This window comes from Panicum virgatum, chromosome 2N (genome assembly GCF_016808335.1).
Source record: "Panicum virgatum strain AP13 chromosome 2N, P.virgatum_v5, whole genome shotgun sequence".
NCBI classification, from domain to species: Eukaryota; Viridiplantae; Streptophyta; class Magnoliopsida; order Poales; family Poaceae; genus Panicum; species Panicum virgatum.
The window spans coordinates 53478909-53496056 of NC_053146.1; the positions used below are offsets into that span (position 1 = coordinate 53478909).

Genomic DNA, 17148 nt, shown 5'->3' on the forward strand with positions numbered 1-17148 from the left:
AACCGCGTGAAGCCACGATTTCATGGCTTCATCTTGCCTGTGTAAGCCGCCGATAGCTTCAGGACCGGTTTCACACGTGAAGCCGGTCACAAAACAAACGTTTGGCAGGACTTCGTCTGGAGCCGCTCATGAAGCCGCTCCGGAAGCCCTCCATAACGGGGCCATCGTCACGCTCACGCAGAGCCAGCAGCATGTTCGGGGACCAGAGGTCCAGTGCACCCCGTCACGCTCACGCAGAGCCAGCAGCGTACTCCACCCAGGCACCCACAACCGATCAGATGAGCGGGAGCAATGGCAAAGCCCCCGGAGTGAACGCGTGCGTGCCAAATACCTTTTGGTCGTTGCTGAATTGACCCGCTCTGTTCGGCTTTTTGTGTCACTGTGACCGTGTGTACGCAGTGACGAGAACCAAGTCCAAGCTCCTTTTCTGCGCTTCCCTTTGCAGCGCTGCTAGAGTGCTTAGTGGTGGTGGACGTGGAGGAGCACAGAAAGGTAAAGGGTGGAAACGGATCGAATTCGCACGGATACGAATTCGGATATTTCGAATAATTATATTTATATTTTTTTCAATTTCCATCCCTTAGAATGGAAACTGATCGGATTCGTACGGATACGGATACGGATTCGGATATCTCAAATATTTTCGAACATCTATTTTTCTGTTTCCTTACCGTTTTCATCCCTGCAGACAGGATCGGCAGGTCGATGCGCGCCTGGAGTTGGACTAGGTTCTGTCTGTGTGCGATCGATGAGGATTCGCGCAGGAAACAATACACAAAAGTTAAAAGGATGCAGAGGCAGGCTGCCCTGTGCCTTGGCGATTGGCGTGTGAAAAGGGAGAGCGCACTAGTAGTTACCTTTCTGTTGCGAGGTTGTGATGGATCCCAAAGCAGCTTTAAGCTCGACGTGTGCTCTATCTAATCTATGGCTGGCTGTGTAACTTTTGGAAGCATCACCGTGGCATTCCCCGCCTTTTGCTGTAGCCTGTTCTGCACTTGCTCACCCGGTCGACCAAACGAACTTGGGTTGCAGAGAGGGGAATCGGGAATCCTTCCCCTCTCAGAACAAAAATCTAGCACAGGATGAATGCAGGGTGGACAGGAAGGTACAGTGCTAATCAGTGTGTTTCCAGGCGTAACTTGTGTACCACGAGGCCACTGACGCAGCACACCGAGTCCACCGTTAGTCGTGGTTGCCGCAATAGATGAGGATCGCGCGTGGGGCACCCCATCTTTTGGAACCAAAACATCGGCGTCAGAATTTAGCGTGTGGGGGTTCATGATGTGCATCGCCGTCGCCTTTTTGCTCGCTCGCTCGCTCACACCGGTGACGTTGAGAGCCACGGCCGCCAACCAAAGGACAAAAGGAGAGGGAAAGGGTGGAACCCACTCGCATGTGCGACTGCGTCTCACGCATATGTTATGTCGCCACCAGACGAGTGTATAAATAAAAAAAACCTCGTGCAGAACTGGAGAAATAATAGTTTGGGTCAGTCAGTCCAAAATTCTCTGACATGGGAGGACATGGACAAATATGCTGTGCCCCCACCTGTAACTTCAAGGACGATAAATTTTGGTCAAGTTTTTTTTAAATCAATTTGGGTCAAGTTGAGATTGAAGTCCCAGGCAAGTAGATAACCTGCGTTGATTGGAGCTGATAACGGCACAAGAAATCACAGTAACAATCTCATTTCTTCAAGCAATAAACCACATGCTCACTGATGAAAAAAAAGTATGATGCGTTTTTTTATTTGACATGGCCTTTTATATTATCTCCTAAAATTTATAAGATTATAGAAATATTACTTCCATAACTATATAATATTTTTATACTTTATGATGTATTCCTATGAAATATACTCTCTCCGTTTCAAATTATAAATCATTGCAAGAATCTTGGAAAGTCAAACCATCTCAAAATTTGACCAGAAATACAAAGATTTATGACATCAAATAAGTATAATATGAAAATATAGCTAACAAAGAATTTAATGATACTTAAATGTTATTATTTTGTTATATAAATTTAATCAAATTTGAAAATTTTTGACTCTCCAAGATTTTTAGAATGACTTATAATTTGAAACGGAGGGAGTAGTAGTTAAAATCAGGTATAGGATATAGGTAAAACCCAATACTGTTTTATGTTAAGCGCATGGATTTCATTTCCGAACGGCATGCAAAAAAGAATTGGTCTAGTTCTAGTATTAAGACATATAAATTAATTTACTTTTCTTTAATGTAAATGGGCCTCATGGTTTTGACGGCAAACGTACGTAATATAAAAAAGGCAAACGATTAAAATATGCCGCATAAGGATGAATTTTTTTGACGCAAAAGGAAGGCAGCAAAGTCACGGAATTATTCCCCCACGGGTGAAAATAGAAAAATCAAGAGCCGAAGAAGACTACCAAACGTGTGCTCACTTCCTCTAGCAGTCGTCGTCCTCGATGATGATGATAAGCAGGGGGTGGTGGAGCACTCCAACCTAATAAGGCCATGTTTAGTTCAGCGTAAAATTTTTTTGCGTTAGAATTTTGCTAATTTGAAGTACTAAATAAATGAAGTCTATTTACAAATTTTTTTTACAAATGGGTTGTAAATCGCGAGACGAATCTAATGATGCTAATTAATTCATATTTAATCAATAATTAGCGGATAGGACTGTAGCATCATTGTTGCAAATCATGGATTAAGTAGGCTCATTAGATTCGTCTCGCGATTTACAGCCCATCCATGAAAAAAAATTGTAAATAGACTTCATTTAGTACTCTATGCATATGTCGAAATATTCGATGTGATGTTTTTTTGTTTATGAGATTTATGGGGTGGGAACTAAGCAGGGTGTAAGGCTTCCTCCAACCATACACGCTAAAGGTTCCCCTCACCCTATATTCGGTGCACAGTACTCCCGCTTCCCTCTCTAATGGCGCCCCCTATCCGTGCCCTCCGTGTCCGGGGAGCTCGGTCCTCCCCTCAAATATAGAAACTCCCTCTATATTCTATTCACATCGTTTCTTTATGATATTAATCTCGTTTGAGTCCCGTAACATGATGATAATGTGTATTATGACAGTACAAATATTGTATGATTTTTTTAAAATTCAAAAACAATAAATAAATAGTTAGTTAATGAGTAATAGTATATAGAGGGAATAGATATGAGGGAATGGTTGGAGAGAAAGAGCTGTAGGGGGAGAAATCTTTTGGAGAGAGGTAGTAAAATATAGTAAATAGTATGTTTGGGGGGAGTTGGATGGGGAGAACGGTTGGAAATAGCCAAAGCTTCCTGGCAGAGGAGAAGGACCGCCGGAGGAAAACTTCGGAGGCGCCCAACTTCCAAGATACCCACTAGCTCCCGGCCTCCCACCGCGTTCTCTTCCGGTTTTCCCCCTTTGGCTGGTGCTAGAAAGATGCGATTTTTTTGGCTCTGGGGCCACTTGTTCTTCTGATTCTTACGCTGCGGGCACCCGCTTGGCTTCTCGTCTGGTGTCTGTTTTCTCGTGGTGAGGAACTCTCTATCTTCCTTCGTGGGGATAAATGTGTTTCCCCCATTTTCCTTAGAAATTTATCTGATTTTCGTTCGATTTGCTGCTCTTCATTAGGATCACATATGCGCAAGACGTTAATATGTGCTAATTCTGCTGATCCTTTCTGCAGTTTGAGGTGATACTGGTCTCGATTTCAAAATCTGCAAGCATCTTCTGCGTATGGGCCTGGTAGCCGCCCTGTAGGAGACATGTATGGACGAACTTGGGGACGATCCCTAGTCTATCTGTCAAGCAACCAAAGTGGTATTGGTGTGAGCCAAGGCTAAATAGATACAGCAGTTGATGAGGAGCTTGTTGGATTCTGCAAGGGCTTGCTAAACTTTTGTCCTTCTTCTTGCGATCTAGAGGCCTGATATTTTTCCATCAGCTGAGCCGTATTTGCCTAAGTGCACAGATAGAGGAGTTTATTGGATTAAGCAAGAACAAGGCCTCCCAATTTTGGGATTCGTAACAATACCATAAGAGTGAACAAGTAAGGAACCATTTGATCCTGGGAGGACATGGAGAAGCAATCTAGCACGCGACATGGCCCGCTAGAAAAACTGAAGAGCTTCCGGGGGATAGAGAAGCAGAGAAGCTTTAAGTTCTTGTCCATGGAGAAGCAGCAGAGCTTCAAAAGGAACAAGGACAGCCCTGGGAAGCGGGGTGACACCGCACTCCACCTTGCGGCGAGGGCTGGCAGTGTTGCCCATGTCCAGAAGATCCTTGCGGAGTGCGACCCAGAACTAGTGGTGGAGTTAGCTGCCCGCCAGAATCAGGACGGTGAGACTGCGCTGTATGTGTCTGCTGAAAAGGGGCATGTCGAGGTTGTGGGTGAGATTTTGAAGGCTTCTGATGTTCAATCAGCAGGGCTCAAGGCCAGCAACAGCTTCGATGCATTCCATATTGCAGCAAAGCAGGGCCATCTGGGTTAGTTCTCTTTCCTCCATCATTGAATTTGGTCCCAATGAATACTACCTGAAAGTCAATTAGTTGAGGATTTGGCTAGTCTGAATTAAAATTCTTTAATATCTGGATTCACTGGCTTATACACGCAGTTCTATCTGATCTTTCATATATTGGTTCATTAGTGCGTGCAGTTGGTATGTTATAAAAATTGACTTGTATCTCATTGACTTCTGCAAATCTCTATGCTCATGAAGGGACATTTTCCCTAATTTATTTCTCAACAACATGGGAGTACTAAATCATTTCCATGCTAACTCCCTTCTGCAACAAATTGGCTGATAAATTTACTTGGCTGATTTATTCTAGGTTCCAACCTACCATGTCTGTGTTTTTTGGTTTTGCAGACAAATTGATGATTTATGATGAGTTATAATTTCCAACAATCTTGCTTAAAGAATTGTTTATAACTTTGTATGTCTAGAACAATGGAGCAGCATTCCTTTTCAAAATGAAATATAATTTACCTGGACTTAGATCTAGCGATGAGATAGCGCTTCCTACTACTTTTTTGCTCAGCTACAAACCTTAACAAAATCAATGAGGCTGTGTAATTTCAAATATTTGAGTTGGTATGCTGTCGTGAGTAGCAAAGTTGTCGTTTCACTCAGAGTGTTTTATTTAATCTTATCTTCCAAATTCTATTCTTTTGATCTTTAAGAAGAAAAAACATATTTATATCAGTTCAATTTATCGGTCTTGCAGATGTCTTGAAGGAGCTGCTGCAAGCCTTTCCCTCATTAGCTATGACAACAAATTCTGTAAATGCCACTGCTTTGGACACAGCTGCAACTCAGGGCCACATTGATATTGTTAACCTTCTGCTAGAAACAGATGCAAGCCTTGCTAGGATTGCAAGAAATAATGGGAAAACAGTTTTGCATTCAGCAGCAAGAATGGGCCATGTGGAGGTGGTCACCGCACTGTTGAATAAGGATCCAGGGATTAGTTTCAGAACAGATAAAAAGGGGCAGACAGCGCTACACATGGCTTCAAAAGGCCAAAATGCCGAAATTCTGCTCGAGTTGTTGAAGCCTGATGTCTCAGTTATCCATGTGGAAGACAGCAAGGGGAACAGACCATTGCATGTTGCAACTCGGAAGGGGAACACCATTGTAAGTATCTTATCTGAGAAAATCTTCGGATTTGTGCCCCTGTTATTTATTGTTGAAATTATGTTGCTCAGGACAAGTAGTAAATTGAAGTTACTTGCATTCATGAGATATTGTTTGCTTAATACTTATAGTAGCCAATGTTTCCGGTCGCGAAAAAAAAAGTAGCCAATGTTTCTAAATAAGAAGAATCTGCATCTTTTCCAGGAATCAAAGAAAACTTAAGTTCAGGGTATTACTAAAAAAAGGGAATGCTTTTTTTCCTTGCAACTTTAAAACAAAGGAAGAATTTCTAAGCAGTTTTGGATTGAATATTGTTCGATCTTAATAATAACATAGAATTAACATCAAACAACAAACTACTAACTTGTACTGTATGTTTGTTCCCTACAGATGGTCCAGACCCTAATATCAGTTGAAGGGATTGAAATCAATGCAGTTAATAGAGCTGGAGAGACTGCTTTTGCTATTGCAGAGAAACAAGTTAATGAAGAGCTTATTAACATCCTTAGAGAGGTTGGTGGAGTAACTTCAAAAGAGCAAGTGAATCCTCCTAATCCAGCAAAGCAGCTCAAGCAGACTGTCAGTGATATCAGGCATGATGTTCAGTCACAGATCAAGCAAACACACCAGACCAAGATGCAATTCCAAAAAATCAAGAAGAGAATCCAAAAGCTCCACATTGGTGGGCTAAACAACGCCATCAACTCCAATACTGTAGTTGCAGTGCTTATTGCCACTGTTGCCTTTGCAGCCATATTCCAACTCCCTGGTAATTTTCTGGAGAATATGAAAGATGCACCAGATCCAGACATGACCTTGGGGCAAGCTTTGATAGCCAGCGATCCAGCCTTTATAATCTTCTTGGTCTTTGACGCCTTGGCTCTCTTTATCTCCCTTGCTGTTGTCATTGTCCAGACATCTCTAATTGTCGTAGAGCAGAAGGCAAAGAAGAAGATGGTTTTTGTGATAAACAAGTTGATGTGGCTCGCATGCCTATGCATCTCGGCAGCCTTCATAGCCCTGACCTACGTTGTCGTGGGCCGAGATGATGAGTGGTTGGCTTGGTGTACCATGGCGATTGGCACTGTCATCATGGTGGCCACTCTCGGTTCCATGTGTTATTGCATTGTTGCTCACAGGATGGAAGAGAAGAACATGAGGAAAATTAGGAGGACCTCCACAAGCCAGTCATGGTCCGTATCAATTGACTCAGAAACGGAGCTGATGAACAGTGAATATAAGAAGATGTACGCCCTTTAGGGTGTCGTCCTTGCTTGTCATCGAGTCCTGTATATATGTACCCATTTGCCAGAGACTACTCAATGGCACTAAGTGGGATTGACTAGAACCATATTTAGGCCTAGAACATGGCACCTCTATGTAACTGCAGTCAGCAGCCTCCTTCCATGAGAAGAGGGGTGAATTCCAGGTGATAGGAGTAGCCACTTTTTGTAGGCAAAATATGACTATTTGCCAAGCAAGATGTTTATCTTATATGCTTATTACTGCCGTGAATGGAAATTAAAGCCATGAAATTGTATCTGTATAGTAGAACAGTATGAGATAAGTTGCCCTTATGTCAAAATTTATGCGGTAATGGATGCGCCCATATGATGCAGCATGAGACTGGAGTAAGCTGAGGCCAAAAACAATGATCACAAATGACCTTTTGGACTTGGACTGGAGGAGTGGGACAGCTATATGTTAACTTTGTTGACTGTCTCTTACAAAAAGAAAAAACCATTGTTGACCGTCATGATTATGATTTATGCGGCATTTGCAGCCGTTCTGTCAAATCAAATGGACATTCCTATGGAGCTGTTATTTCTGGGTTAAGAGATGACCGGAAAATCGTTGAAATTACGGCTGTTTCCATGGAAAACAAGCAGATATTTTAGAATGTTGTCGCCTCTCCAACATCTTCATCTCTGAAGCTTGCTGTTGCGTTTCCAGCCTGCTAACCGCCGTGTTCTCGGTGGCACTCCGCAAGTCCAGGTGCCTGAAGCTCACCCCGCTGTTTGATCCGCCGTAGTTACGTCGAGCGACTGAACACTGCGCCGCACAGGATGACTTGTCGGATTGGCAGTTGGACCTGATCACTTCAGTCCCAGCAATCATTCAGCCAGACGTCGGCAGACGATTCCGCTTACTGCAAAGCAACAAGCGCCAGCTTGATGGTCACGGAGAACATCTCGTGGATAGGAGAAATCGAACGGTTCCATGGTTCAACGTTGCTGACTCGTGTAACTGTCTCCGGTGTACCACTTCCATCAGGTGTTAGTAGTCAAATCTTCGTGCTTCTGTTACATGAGATACTGACAAGGCCGAAATTCAGAAACTTCTATGGAAAGTGAAGTCCCGACTTAAGATGCAGACGAAACACGAAACCATGGGTTGACAACCGGAAGAATTTGCGTAGGGTAAGAGGACAGTGGTGCACAAGTTGCTATCTTCTTTTACACTACAAGGTTCAAGGGTCTATTCCGTGGACTCTAAACCAATTGCTTCTAATATTTCAAGTCCTTACCTTGCAGATTAGGGTTGTATTTACTATTGGACGAATGAATTAACTTCTTGGGTGCCAAAACATTTTGTGTGAACAATATATGGTTCTCAACTTGCGATTATGCAATTAATACATGGTCATTTAAAAAAAAACTCAGGGATTTAACCAATGGTGAACCATATAATGAAAAACTTTAGTGAATAGTGAAAAACTTTCGTGTTACATGTGTTTTCATAAATAACTAAATAATGTAACAACTGCAAGTTCATTCCAACAAGTGTATTTGCATATATTGGGTTAGGGGTGTCAATTAGTGACTCTTAGGTGCACCTCCAACCCTCTTTAGTTCAAAATTTTGTACTACTTCTCCAAAATCAGATCTCATTTTGGAAAATTAGTACAAAATTTTGAACTAAAGAGGGTTGTAGATGCACCTAAGGGTCACCAATTTTCATCCCTGTATTAGGTGCAAATGGATGTTACCCTCTCTGCATTCCATCCTGAAACAAGAATGACCATTCTACTCTTATCAGCTGAAACCACTGTCATCACTTCTTTGCACGGCTTCCAAGCTTTGGCCTCTGCTCCTTCTCCTCTCCTGCTCTCCTACTTCCCTTCAGTACCGCATCGGTGGGACCGGCATCCTTACGGGTAGCAGGCACAGAGACGGTAGCAGCTCTGCTCCTCCCTTTCAGTGCTGCTGTAGCCTGCACATTGTCCGGGTTTGCAGCGGGTGGGCATGATAGTCTCCTGGCGGTGCCAGCATTAACCTTCTTATCCTTTGCACCAACTGAAGAATCATTCAGCCGAGGTTTTGTCGCGGTTTCTGTAACATTCTTCGATGCCTTGTCTGGTCTGGCATCATTCTTGATTGCTTTTGATGGTTGAGATTTGCTGCCTGAAGTTTTCTTGGATGCTTTGGTGGCTGTAGTACCAGTAGTAGTAGTAGTAGTTGTTGTAGTTGGAGCTGCAGGAATTGAATTGTGCTGCCTATTCGTCAGAGGTGTATAGCTGGATTTCTTATCTATTCTGAAAGCTGAATCCTGCTCTTTAGATGGTGCAGCAGCTCCTCTGTTGAGTTTTTTCTTTGATGATGAAGAGCTGGGCCTTGCTGTTGGAGTTACAGACTTGGTGGAGCTGGAGGTAGGCGATCCAGACGATGTTGATGCACTTGTAGCATCAGGCTTGCTTGAGAACTGTACAAGTTTCAGAATATCACAGTACGATCAGGGAAAAAAGAACTCAACATTTTTCTTGTTTTTTTTACAAAAAAGAAATTGTACTGAAAATATCAAATGTTTCCCTTTTGACTTAGATATGATTGGAGAAAACACGGTATTAGAACGGACATTGCGGAGCATGTTAATGCATCAGCTTCTCAAAGGATGAGGTGATTAAGTGGAATGTTTGATTGAGTAGTTCAGCTTGGTGACTGTTGAACTACGTCATTTACATGTAAAAAAGGGAAAGGTACAGGTGCAACATTCATCATACCCTTGAAGTTCTGACTGGCTGAAGGATAGGCAGCTCTTTTTGAAAAATCATCTGGGAGGAGTTGGCTTCCATCTCAAGGGAGGGAAATAGTGGTGTCGCTGGAGGAGTCTTGAGCCTGAAATGAACTGCTATTTGTTTGACAATTGGAAATGAAATGATGGATGCATTTGGATATCATTAAAATTAGGGATCTCCATGTATTTACCAATCGTAGTCATGCTTTTCACCATCTGGCAGGAGGTAATCCCTCTTCCCTGAAGGAAGCTTAAACATGCGACCATCTCCTATATTTAGTGTTTCAGTCAAAGAAGCAACCCACACTCATCAGAGGGTCTCTTCTGGAAAGCTAATTAGTAGCATATTTTCTTGACGTTTTTTAAGAATGTTACAAAGCACTCAATCAAAATTTTTTCTTCATAAATGACATGATTATGCATCCATCTTCTGTTGCTTTAGCCTCAATAATACAGGAAGCATGGCAGTCATTTAATACCAGTATGAACAGGTGAATCCGTGGATGACAAGAAAAAGTAAACCCTCACCTTGAACAGCTTCAAACTCCACTGAGAACATTGGTTCAAGGAGGTTCACATCCCTCTCTTTCTCATGCTTGTACAGCTCCCCAAACAGAACCAAGCTCTCATCTTCATCTCTCCGAACCGGGACTGCAGACGCGCCCTTTGCCATGTCAGTGAATCTCTTCACGCGATCCATTTTCAGGGACACAGATCGTTAGTCACAAGGATCGAACAAGAATTCACAAAGACTGAGACGCTGGGAGAGCAGGTTCATATATTCACTAAGGACCAAATTCGTGCCGGCAATGCTGAAAACCATCCTTGGAGCTCCACACGATGTTAACAAATGTAAGAGATGCGTTGGTGAAAGGGACAGGCACATGCAGCCGAGTGGACATTATCAGCGTCGATGATTCATATGGTTTGATGTTCCTTTCTCATTGGCCTCCATATGGCACGAATGAGTTTTCTTCAGCCTTGTTCGGCTGGCAGCTCCAGCCAGCCAGTAACAGTGTTTTTCCTCTCACACTAGATCAGCTCAGCCACCTGCCAGCCAGCTAACGGTACTTTTTTCTCACAATAAACCAGCCACAGCCCAGCCACCAGCCAGCCGAACGAGGCGTAGAGCGCATGTTGCGTCAGATTCAGAAATCAGAATTACTCTGATTCTCTTCTCTCCTTGACGCCTTCCCTTCGCGGTAGGGTTGACCTTCAGCTCTGAGCCGAGATGGTGGCCGTGCAGCGCCTTCATAGATTTCAACTTCTAGCTCCTCCACGAATGGCCCATTGATGATTCGATGTCCCGGATTGCGCTTGCGCAGTTGCGCCTAAAACCGTCAGGAAGCCTGACGCCCTGATGCCACTGACCATTGTGCTGCATCTGTACACACACGCTGAGGGACCCAGGCACCCAGATCTTCCTTCTCCCACAGGGAAATCGCCTTCTCCGGCAGCCTTCCGGCGTCAGCTGTGGGCCGCGAGGCGACGGCCATGGCGGGCACGCACCGGGAGGAGAGGCAGCCGAGGCGCCGAGCGCTCCGGCCAGCGGTGGCAGATGCGCGAGGTCGCCGGTGGGCCCTCGTCCGGCGAAAAGATATGACATGCCATCTGCGGAGGGTGATGTACGGAACATCACTGTAAATCGTGGCCTCACTGGCGGAACCAGGATTGAGTTAACCCCGGGCCGAGTTTTAAGTATAGACGTCCATAAACTTATAGTTCAAAAGATACATGAAAATATAAACAGAAAGATAAATAACATACAAAAAGCGTCATCGCGAAGTAATATATTTATCCTTCTTCAGCAATTGATCCAAGTCCTTCTTCAGCAATTGATCCAAGTCCAGAGATAGAAACTACTGCAAAATGAAAAAAAATTGGGCCGAACCCCGGGCCATGGCCCGGGGTGTGCATCCGCCCCTGGCCTCACTTGACCTCCATCTCCAAGATGGCTGATGGGTTCGCCGGACATGGAGATCACCAATGCAGCCTAGCTTTCCGACGGACCACGGGCGGCGAAAGAGTCAAGCAGGAGGTATCTCGTCACTCGTCTTCCGGTGAAGGGGTTCCGCAGGACATACACAGGGGCGGTAAAAGATCTTAGCTAATCTAAGAGCTGGATTCTAAAAAGACGGGCTCTAATTTTACATAATTTCGAGATAAAAATATTAAGTTAAAAATATTAAACATTAAATTAGACTGTGAAAAGAGCATTAGGATCATGGTTCATTACCACCCCTAAATATACATGAACAATGGAAATGAGAAAACTTTGGCTGTGACACGTAAATTTCTTGGATATGCTCATACCTTGGAGGACCAATCAATTCAGCCGCTCCAGATCTGAACAACTCTGCAGACTTCTGCTGAACTTGCAAGCAAATCAGACTTCTGCATCTAGGATGCAGCGTCAAGATGCAGAGAGAACAACACTATACGCCCAGCAGCAATACGCGTATCAGTTTCCATTTCTAATTGCAGCAGTGTCCACAAGGTCGCTCAGAGTGACACCTAGATGACACGAAATGCACAGAAAGGATGAGATTGACATAACACAGTTTGGTTTGTTCATTATTACGCTATCCATCTTCACTTATTCCCACTTGCCCACAAGTGGAGCTGAACATTACTACTTCGTGTTTGCTCTAGAATCATTGCATTCAGTAAACACCTCTGCCTGCGACAGTGCAATTCACAAACTCTCCTGCAAGGCTGCAACATTTGGCTCCTAGCAGAGTCAATCATTGGAAGCCTTGAACTAAGTTTGCGCCTTCGCTCTCTTCAACTCATATGTCTGCCTGATTGCATCCCAGAACGCAGGCACCGCCTCAGAATCAGGAACTTCTTTGAAGGATGGGAGATAGTTTAGGTCCACTATGACATGGTCTCCAGTGCCCTCCTGAACCTTCACAGCCAAAGAACACTCATTTAACTGGCATCTTGATACAATGCAACTTTCAGATATCCAATTTTAGAGATTCTAAATAGAGTACCAGAAACCAAAATGGTCTGTAGCTGTAATGTACAACAACGGACCAGAGGACACTTACAACGACATCAAATCCAAAAATCGTTAGTCCAAGCAATTCCTTCAGATATTTTGCAGCCTCTTCTACTAAATCAGCATTCATTTTGCTGTCTTGCACCCTCGTTTGCAGTTGCTCCTCCTTAGTAGCCACCGGAAGAGTCTTCAAACTGGCAGAAGCCAAATCGAAGCGTAGTTCGGTGTCAGGCTCGGAACAGTGACTGATGAAGCAATCCACCAATTATATGTGTAATGTTTAAAGGGTACCTATTAAATGTAAGAGGTTCTCCTCCTGATGATGACTTCAGAAAACTTGCATTAGGCATTGAATTCCTAACTGCGTGGAAAACTTTGTCTCCAATTACATAAAATTTAAAAATCTTGGATCCATGATCGACATATTCCTGAAAATGTTCTTCAGCAGGTCAGTTACTGAAAGCTGCATCACGAAAGAAAGCCTTAATGAAGAAAAGAAATTAAAGAAAAGGGGCAATGTCACACTCATACCTGTAGCACCGCTGGAAGAGGCACACCAAGGTTGCTAAGTTCTTCAATTTGAAAAACTAATGCCTGGACATAGCAAAAACTGTGATTCAGCAGTGTGAGAAGCAAATTCTGAATTTAGAAGGTTGGAATTAATGGAGTGACACAAGTGAATGCTTAATTTTCTTCATGGAACTGGTGATAAGAGGTGATGATTCAGAAAAAAATGACTTAATATATGGTCCAAAATGTAAAAGAATATAAATACAATGACAAAAAGCAAACCATATTGTGGGCATCAGCAACTCCGCAAGCTACTTGTGATTTCACAATGAGTGGGAAGGACAAATTAGCTTCTGCTAGATGCTTATCTAATTCACCATCATGAAAGTTATCAACCTGTTTTAAAAAATGGCTAGTCAAGCAAATGATAGCACTAAACATTCAAAATAGGGGCCAATAACTTAAAACGGTAACCATATTAAAATGACCTTCAAAGAATATGGTGCTCGAAGTTTTGGCTTTCCTTCAGTGCCAAGTTCTTTTAATAGGACTAGGATATTTTGGATTTGAAGACGATCAAGCAATGGGTATATATTTTTAAATGGATCAACGATGCAACAATCAGGGTGCTCTTCCACAAACCTGCTCAACACAGAGGGATATAGTGAGACAGAATAATGAAGTTTTTCATAGCAGGAAATATTAATGCACAAATCTTCACTTTTCTAGGCTCATGTACAGAACTAACATCACATAGGATTGTTCACAATTAAACTCTATTTTGCCTCACATGTTTCTCCTCATATGTTTGGAAACAAGTTATAAAACAAGGCAAACGCAATCTCTGATCCAGATTGGTCCGTACGCAAATAGTTGAGCTATGGAGTTCAAGCTTCTTTGCAGTACTCTGATGGGTTGGAATCAACAGTGTTCTGGAAAACAATTTCAGAAAGCTGACTTCCTCTGGTAGTCAAATCAATTTGTTGATTACAGAAAGTTGGTAGGCCAAAGGTAGCTCACCAGAAATTATGTACAAATAGAGTAACAGCAATTCTACATTATTTCAAACAACCATTGCCATAACATAATTACTCAGGTAAGCATTAGAAAATATTCACATGCACACCCACGAATACTTCCTTCAAATCTAGGTAGGGCCTAGTGATTTACCTTATAATTTCAGACATTCCTGCAGAAAATGAAATGCCTTTTGGAAAATCGATGGAGCAGTTTGGATCAATCTTGACAATCTCATCAGTTATTTTGTGGAGGACCATATCAACTTCTTGCAGTTGTGAACTTAAAGGAAGTTCGAATGAGAGAGGAACAAAGATAAGACCATTCTTACTAGGATATATAGGAAATGCTCCTCTCTGTAAGCGAGATGAAAAGAGCATGATGCTCTAGATGATATAGAACATTTAGTTGTTAATATTCAATAACAAACTGTAGAAACTTGCCCTTGCAAAGTCCTCCTCGCGGGATTGTTTCATTACATACCCAATCACCAGAACAGATGAGCCACCTATTTCCTAAGTCAAAGAAATAGACACGTTTCAAATTAAATGCACTATATGGTTTCGGAAAATGTGTATAAGTAGATGGAAAGGACAAATTTACTCTTTTTATTAAAGTAGCCAAAGTGAGAAGCAACTCCTGAAGCATTCCAACATTTAAAACCCCAGGAACCTCTGTGTTGTATTCATTACCTGGACCAGAGAAGAATATCAATTCCCATCAACACTCACTAGGACAAATTGTTCCAATATATAATACAACACATCACTGCATACATATCCTGAGCAAAATCCTAATATGACATGCTACTCAAAACAGCATGAAAATAAAACCTGGCTTGTTCCAGCATATGCTTACCTACAGAAACAATTCTCCAGTTGTGATTCTGAAGCTCACAAATTAAATCTTTGTCAGCTCTTGAAGTGGCATAAAAACAAGAACTTGTTTGACTCCATTCCATCATTGACTCGTTTGGCGAACAGTTCCAGCTTTTTACAAGTGGCATACATCCAAAGGAGTGTGAACTTGCGACCTTTTCAAGAAAGCCTGACTAATAGAAGGAAATAAGGGGGATGTGTAAGCATAATTTTCTTTTGATCTGTCATGACACTGTCATGACATTTTCAGAAAAATACATTTGCTAATATTAGAGCACTGGTATTGAATCTTCTGGTTGGCATGGACATTTTGACAGTTCGGAGGCAATGTCCAAAGAATACCCATTGCTTAAAAAATCAATAACAATAATCATGAAGGATTAATTGAAGATTCAATTCTATTAGGGTATTTGATGGAGAACTTGACATGATTTATCATGCGCTTGGTTTTAGGCCTCCTCCAACAATCGACGATGTCACTTGTTTGAGCTGAAATGGTGGAAAGAGGAATTGCAAAAGGTGAATTGCAAAAAGTGCTGCACTAGCTCTTCTTCCACCTCTAGCGCATGGCACAAGTACCGGAGTGATGTGAGAGGGAGGATGCAGAAATCAAAAAGAGCTAAAATAACTTCTGTTTTTCTTAATCCATTCAAACTCCACCTCAGCTGGCAATTTTGCCGGAGCCGTTGGAGGCGGCCTTATAGGACATATGCTAGAGACATGGGACCATGGGTGAAGTATGTGTCAGTTATAAGAAATCTAACAGGAATTTGCCCCTAGGCTCTAAATCACCAGTAATAAACTGTCTTTCCATAATAAGTTACTGCTTTCTCATTTATTAGTGCCATTCTTTGAAGCACAATAAACTGAAGTGCCCCATAGACGTTGTAAGAGGTATTCATATGAACTTGTGAGGGGACAACTTCAAAGGGATGTAATAGAGCACCTCATTAGTCGACATGCTCTCCACATAGCAGATTGCCTGAAAAAAGATAAGGAGGATACCATTAGCTGTATATTCATTCCACATGTTGATAGCGCACTTCAATCACATTACAATGATATAGGCAACAACAAAAAAAGTCATACTATGTGCAAGGAATGTGTGCTCATTATATGATATCTCAAGGGATAGTGTTGAAAGTACCACGTTTAGATGTAAAACTAGTCTGCCCTATTGCCCATCGCTTGATCGGTTTATGAACTCTTAACTGCAATGATCCACCGACAGCAAGTATTTGAACAGTTGGGCTAAACTTGAAGTCTTGAACACAGTAACCAACCATTCCATCAACCACAAGAAGTTGTACTCCCCTAAATGGAACCCAGATATCAAGGGAAACTAATACTAGTAGATTATAGGAAACATACAAGCATATGACATCAGCGAACAGGAAAAACGGAAAAGATTGCGCCTTTAGCCAACTTCCTGGGACAATCTATCAGCAAGGGCATTTCCTCGAACAGTACGGCAGATCATGAATTAAGTCACTCATCCGGTCATACCACTGTCAGGTTGGAGTAGCCCAATCGCCGCAGAAGCACCTCCGCCCCGGGCCGCAGCGCCGCCGCGGCCTCCCCGGTGGCGGAGGGCTCGAGGAGGAGGGAGGCATCCAGCACAAGCCGTACGGGCCGCCCCATGGCCATGGCTTCGGGGACGGAGATGCCAACGGCTGGGCTCAGGCTGTGCTCGGTGCTGGGGTGACTGGACGTCTGGACCTGCCGGGCCATGGAAAAGGAAAAGCTCCTGAACGGTAGGCCCAGGTGTCAGTGGCAAGCATGGGCCCCACGGGCGCATGGATGGCATCTGGCGGGAGGAAGGCGAACAGATGTGCGGCGCAGCAGCCGGTCAGAAATCAGAACACACCTGTTATTCTTCTCCTTCTCTGGCAGGGTGTCAGATTCGTTGTCTTTAGGAAAACAAATTAAATTTGTTCTCTTGAATACAGAAACTGTTCTGGGCCAGTAGAAAAGTTCACTGGTTTGTGCCACGGTAATGCAACAAGTTCAGGGATGTGTCAAAAACTCAAAATGCAGTCAGCCATGTTAGTAGAGCTTTTCATCTTGCCATCAGCGAAAAGCTAAGGTCACTTCTACATTTTGCTTCGCAGCAAC

General features: G+C 43.0%; 1 protein-coding gene and 1 pseudogene across 1 annotated transcript; one reads left to right on the forward strand and one right to left on the reverse strand.

Moving 5' to 3' along the window:
* The first annotated feature begins 3311 nt into the window (after nucleotides 1–3311).
* On the forward strand, nucleotides 3312–7158 carry LOC120661263 (ankyrin repeat-containing protein At5g02620-like). The gene is made up of 4 exons (XM_039940027.1): nucleotides 3312–3505; nucleotides 3660–4459; nucleotides 5201–5610; nucleotides 6001–7158. Exons 2-4 carry the CDS (start codon nucleotides 4051–4053, stop codon nucleotides 6868–6870), a joined length of 1689 nt encoding a protein of 562 aa, XP_039795961.1. The 5' UTR covers nucleotides 3312–3505; nucleotides 3660–4050; the 3' UTR covers nucleotides 6871–7158.
* A 1159-nt stretch (nucleotides 7159–8317) lies between these two features.
* LOC120661264 lies at nucleotides 8318–16895 on the reverse strand (annotated as a pseudogene).
* Nucleotides 16896–17148: the final 253 nt, after the last annotated feature.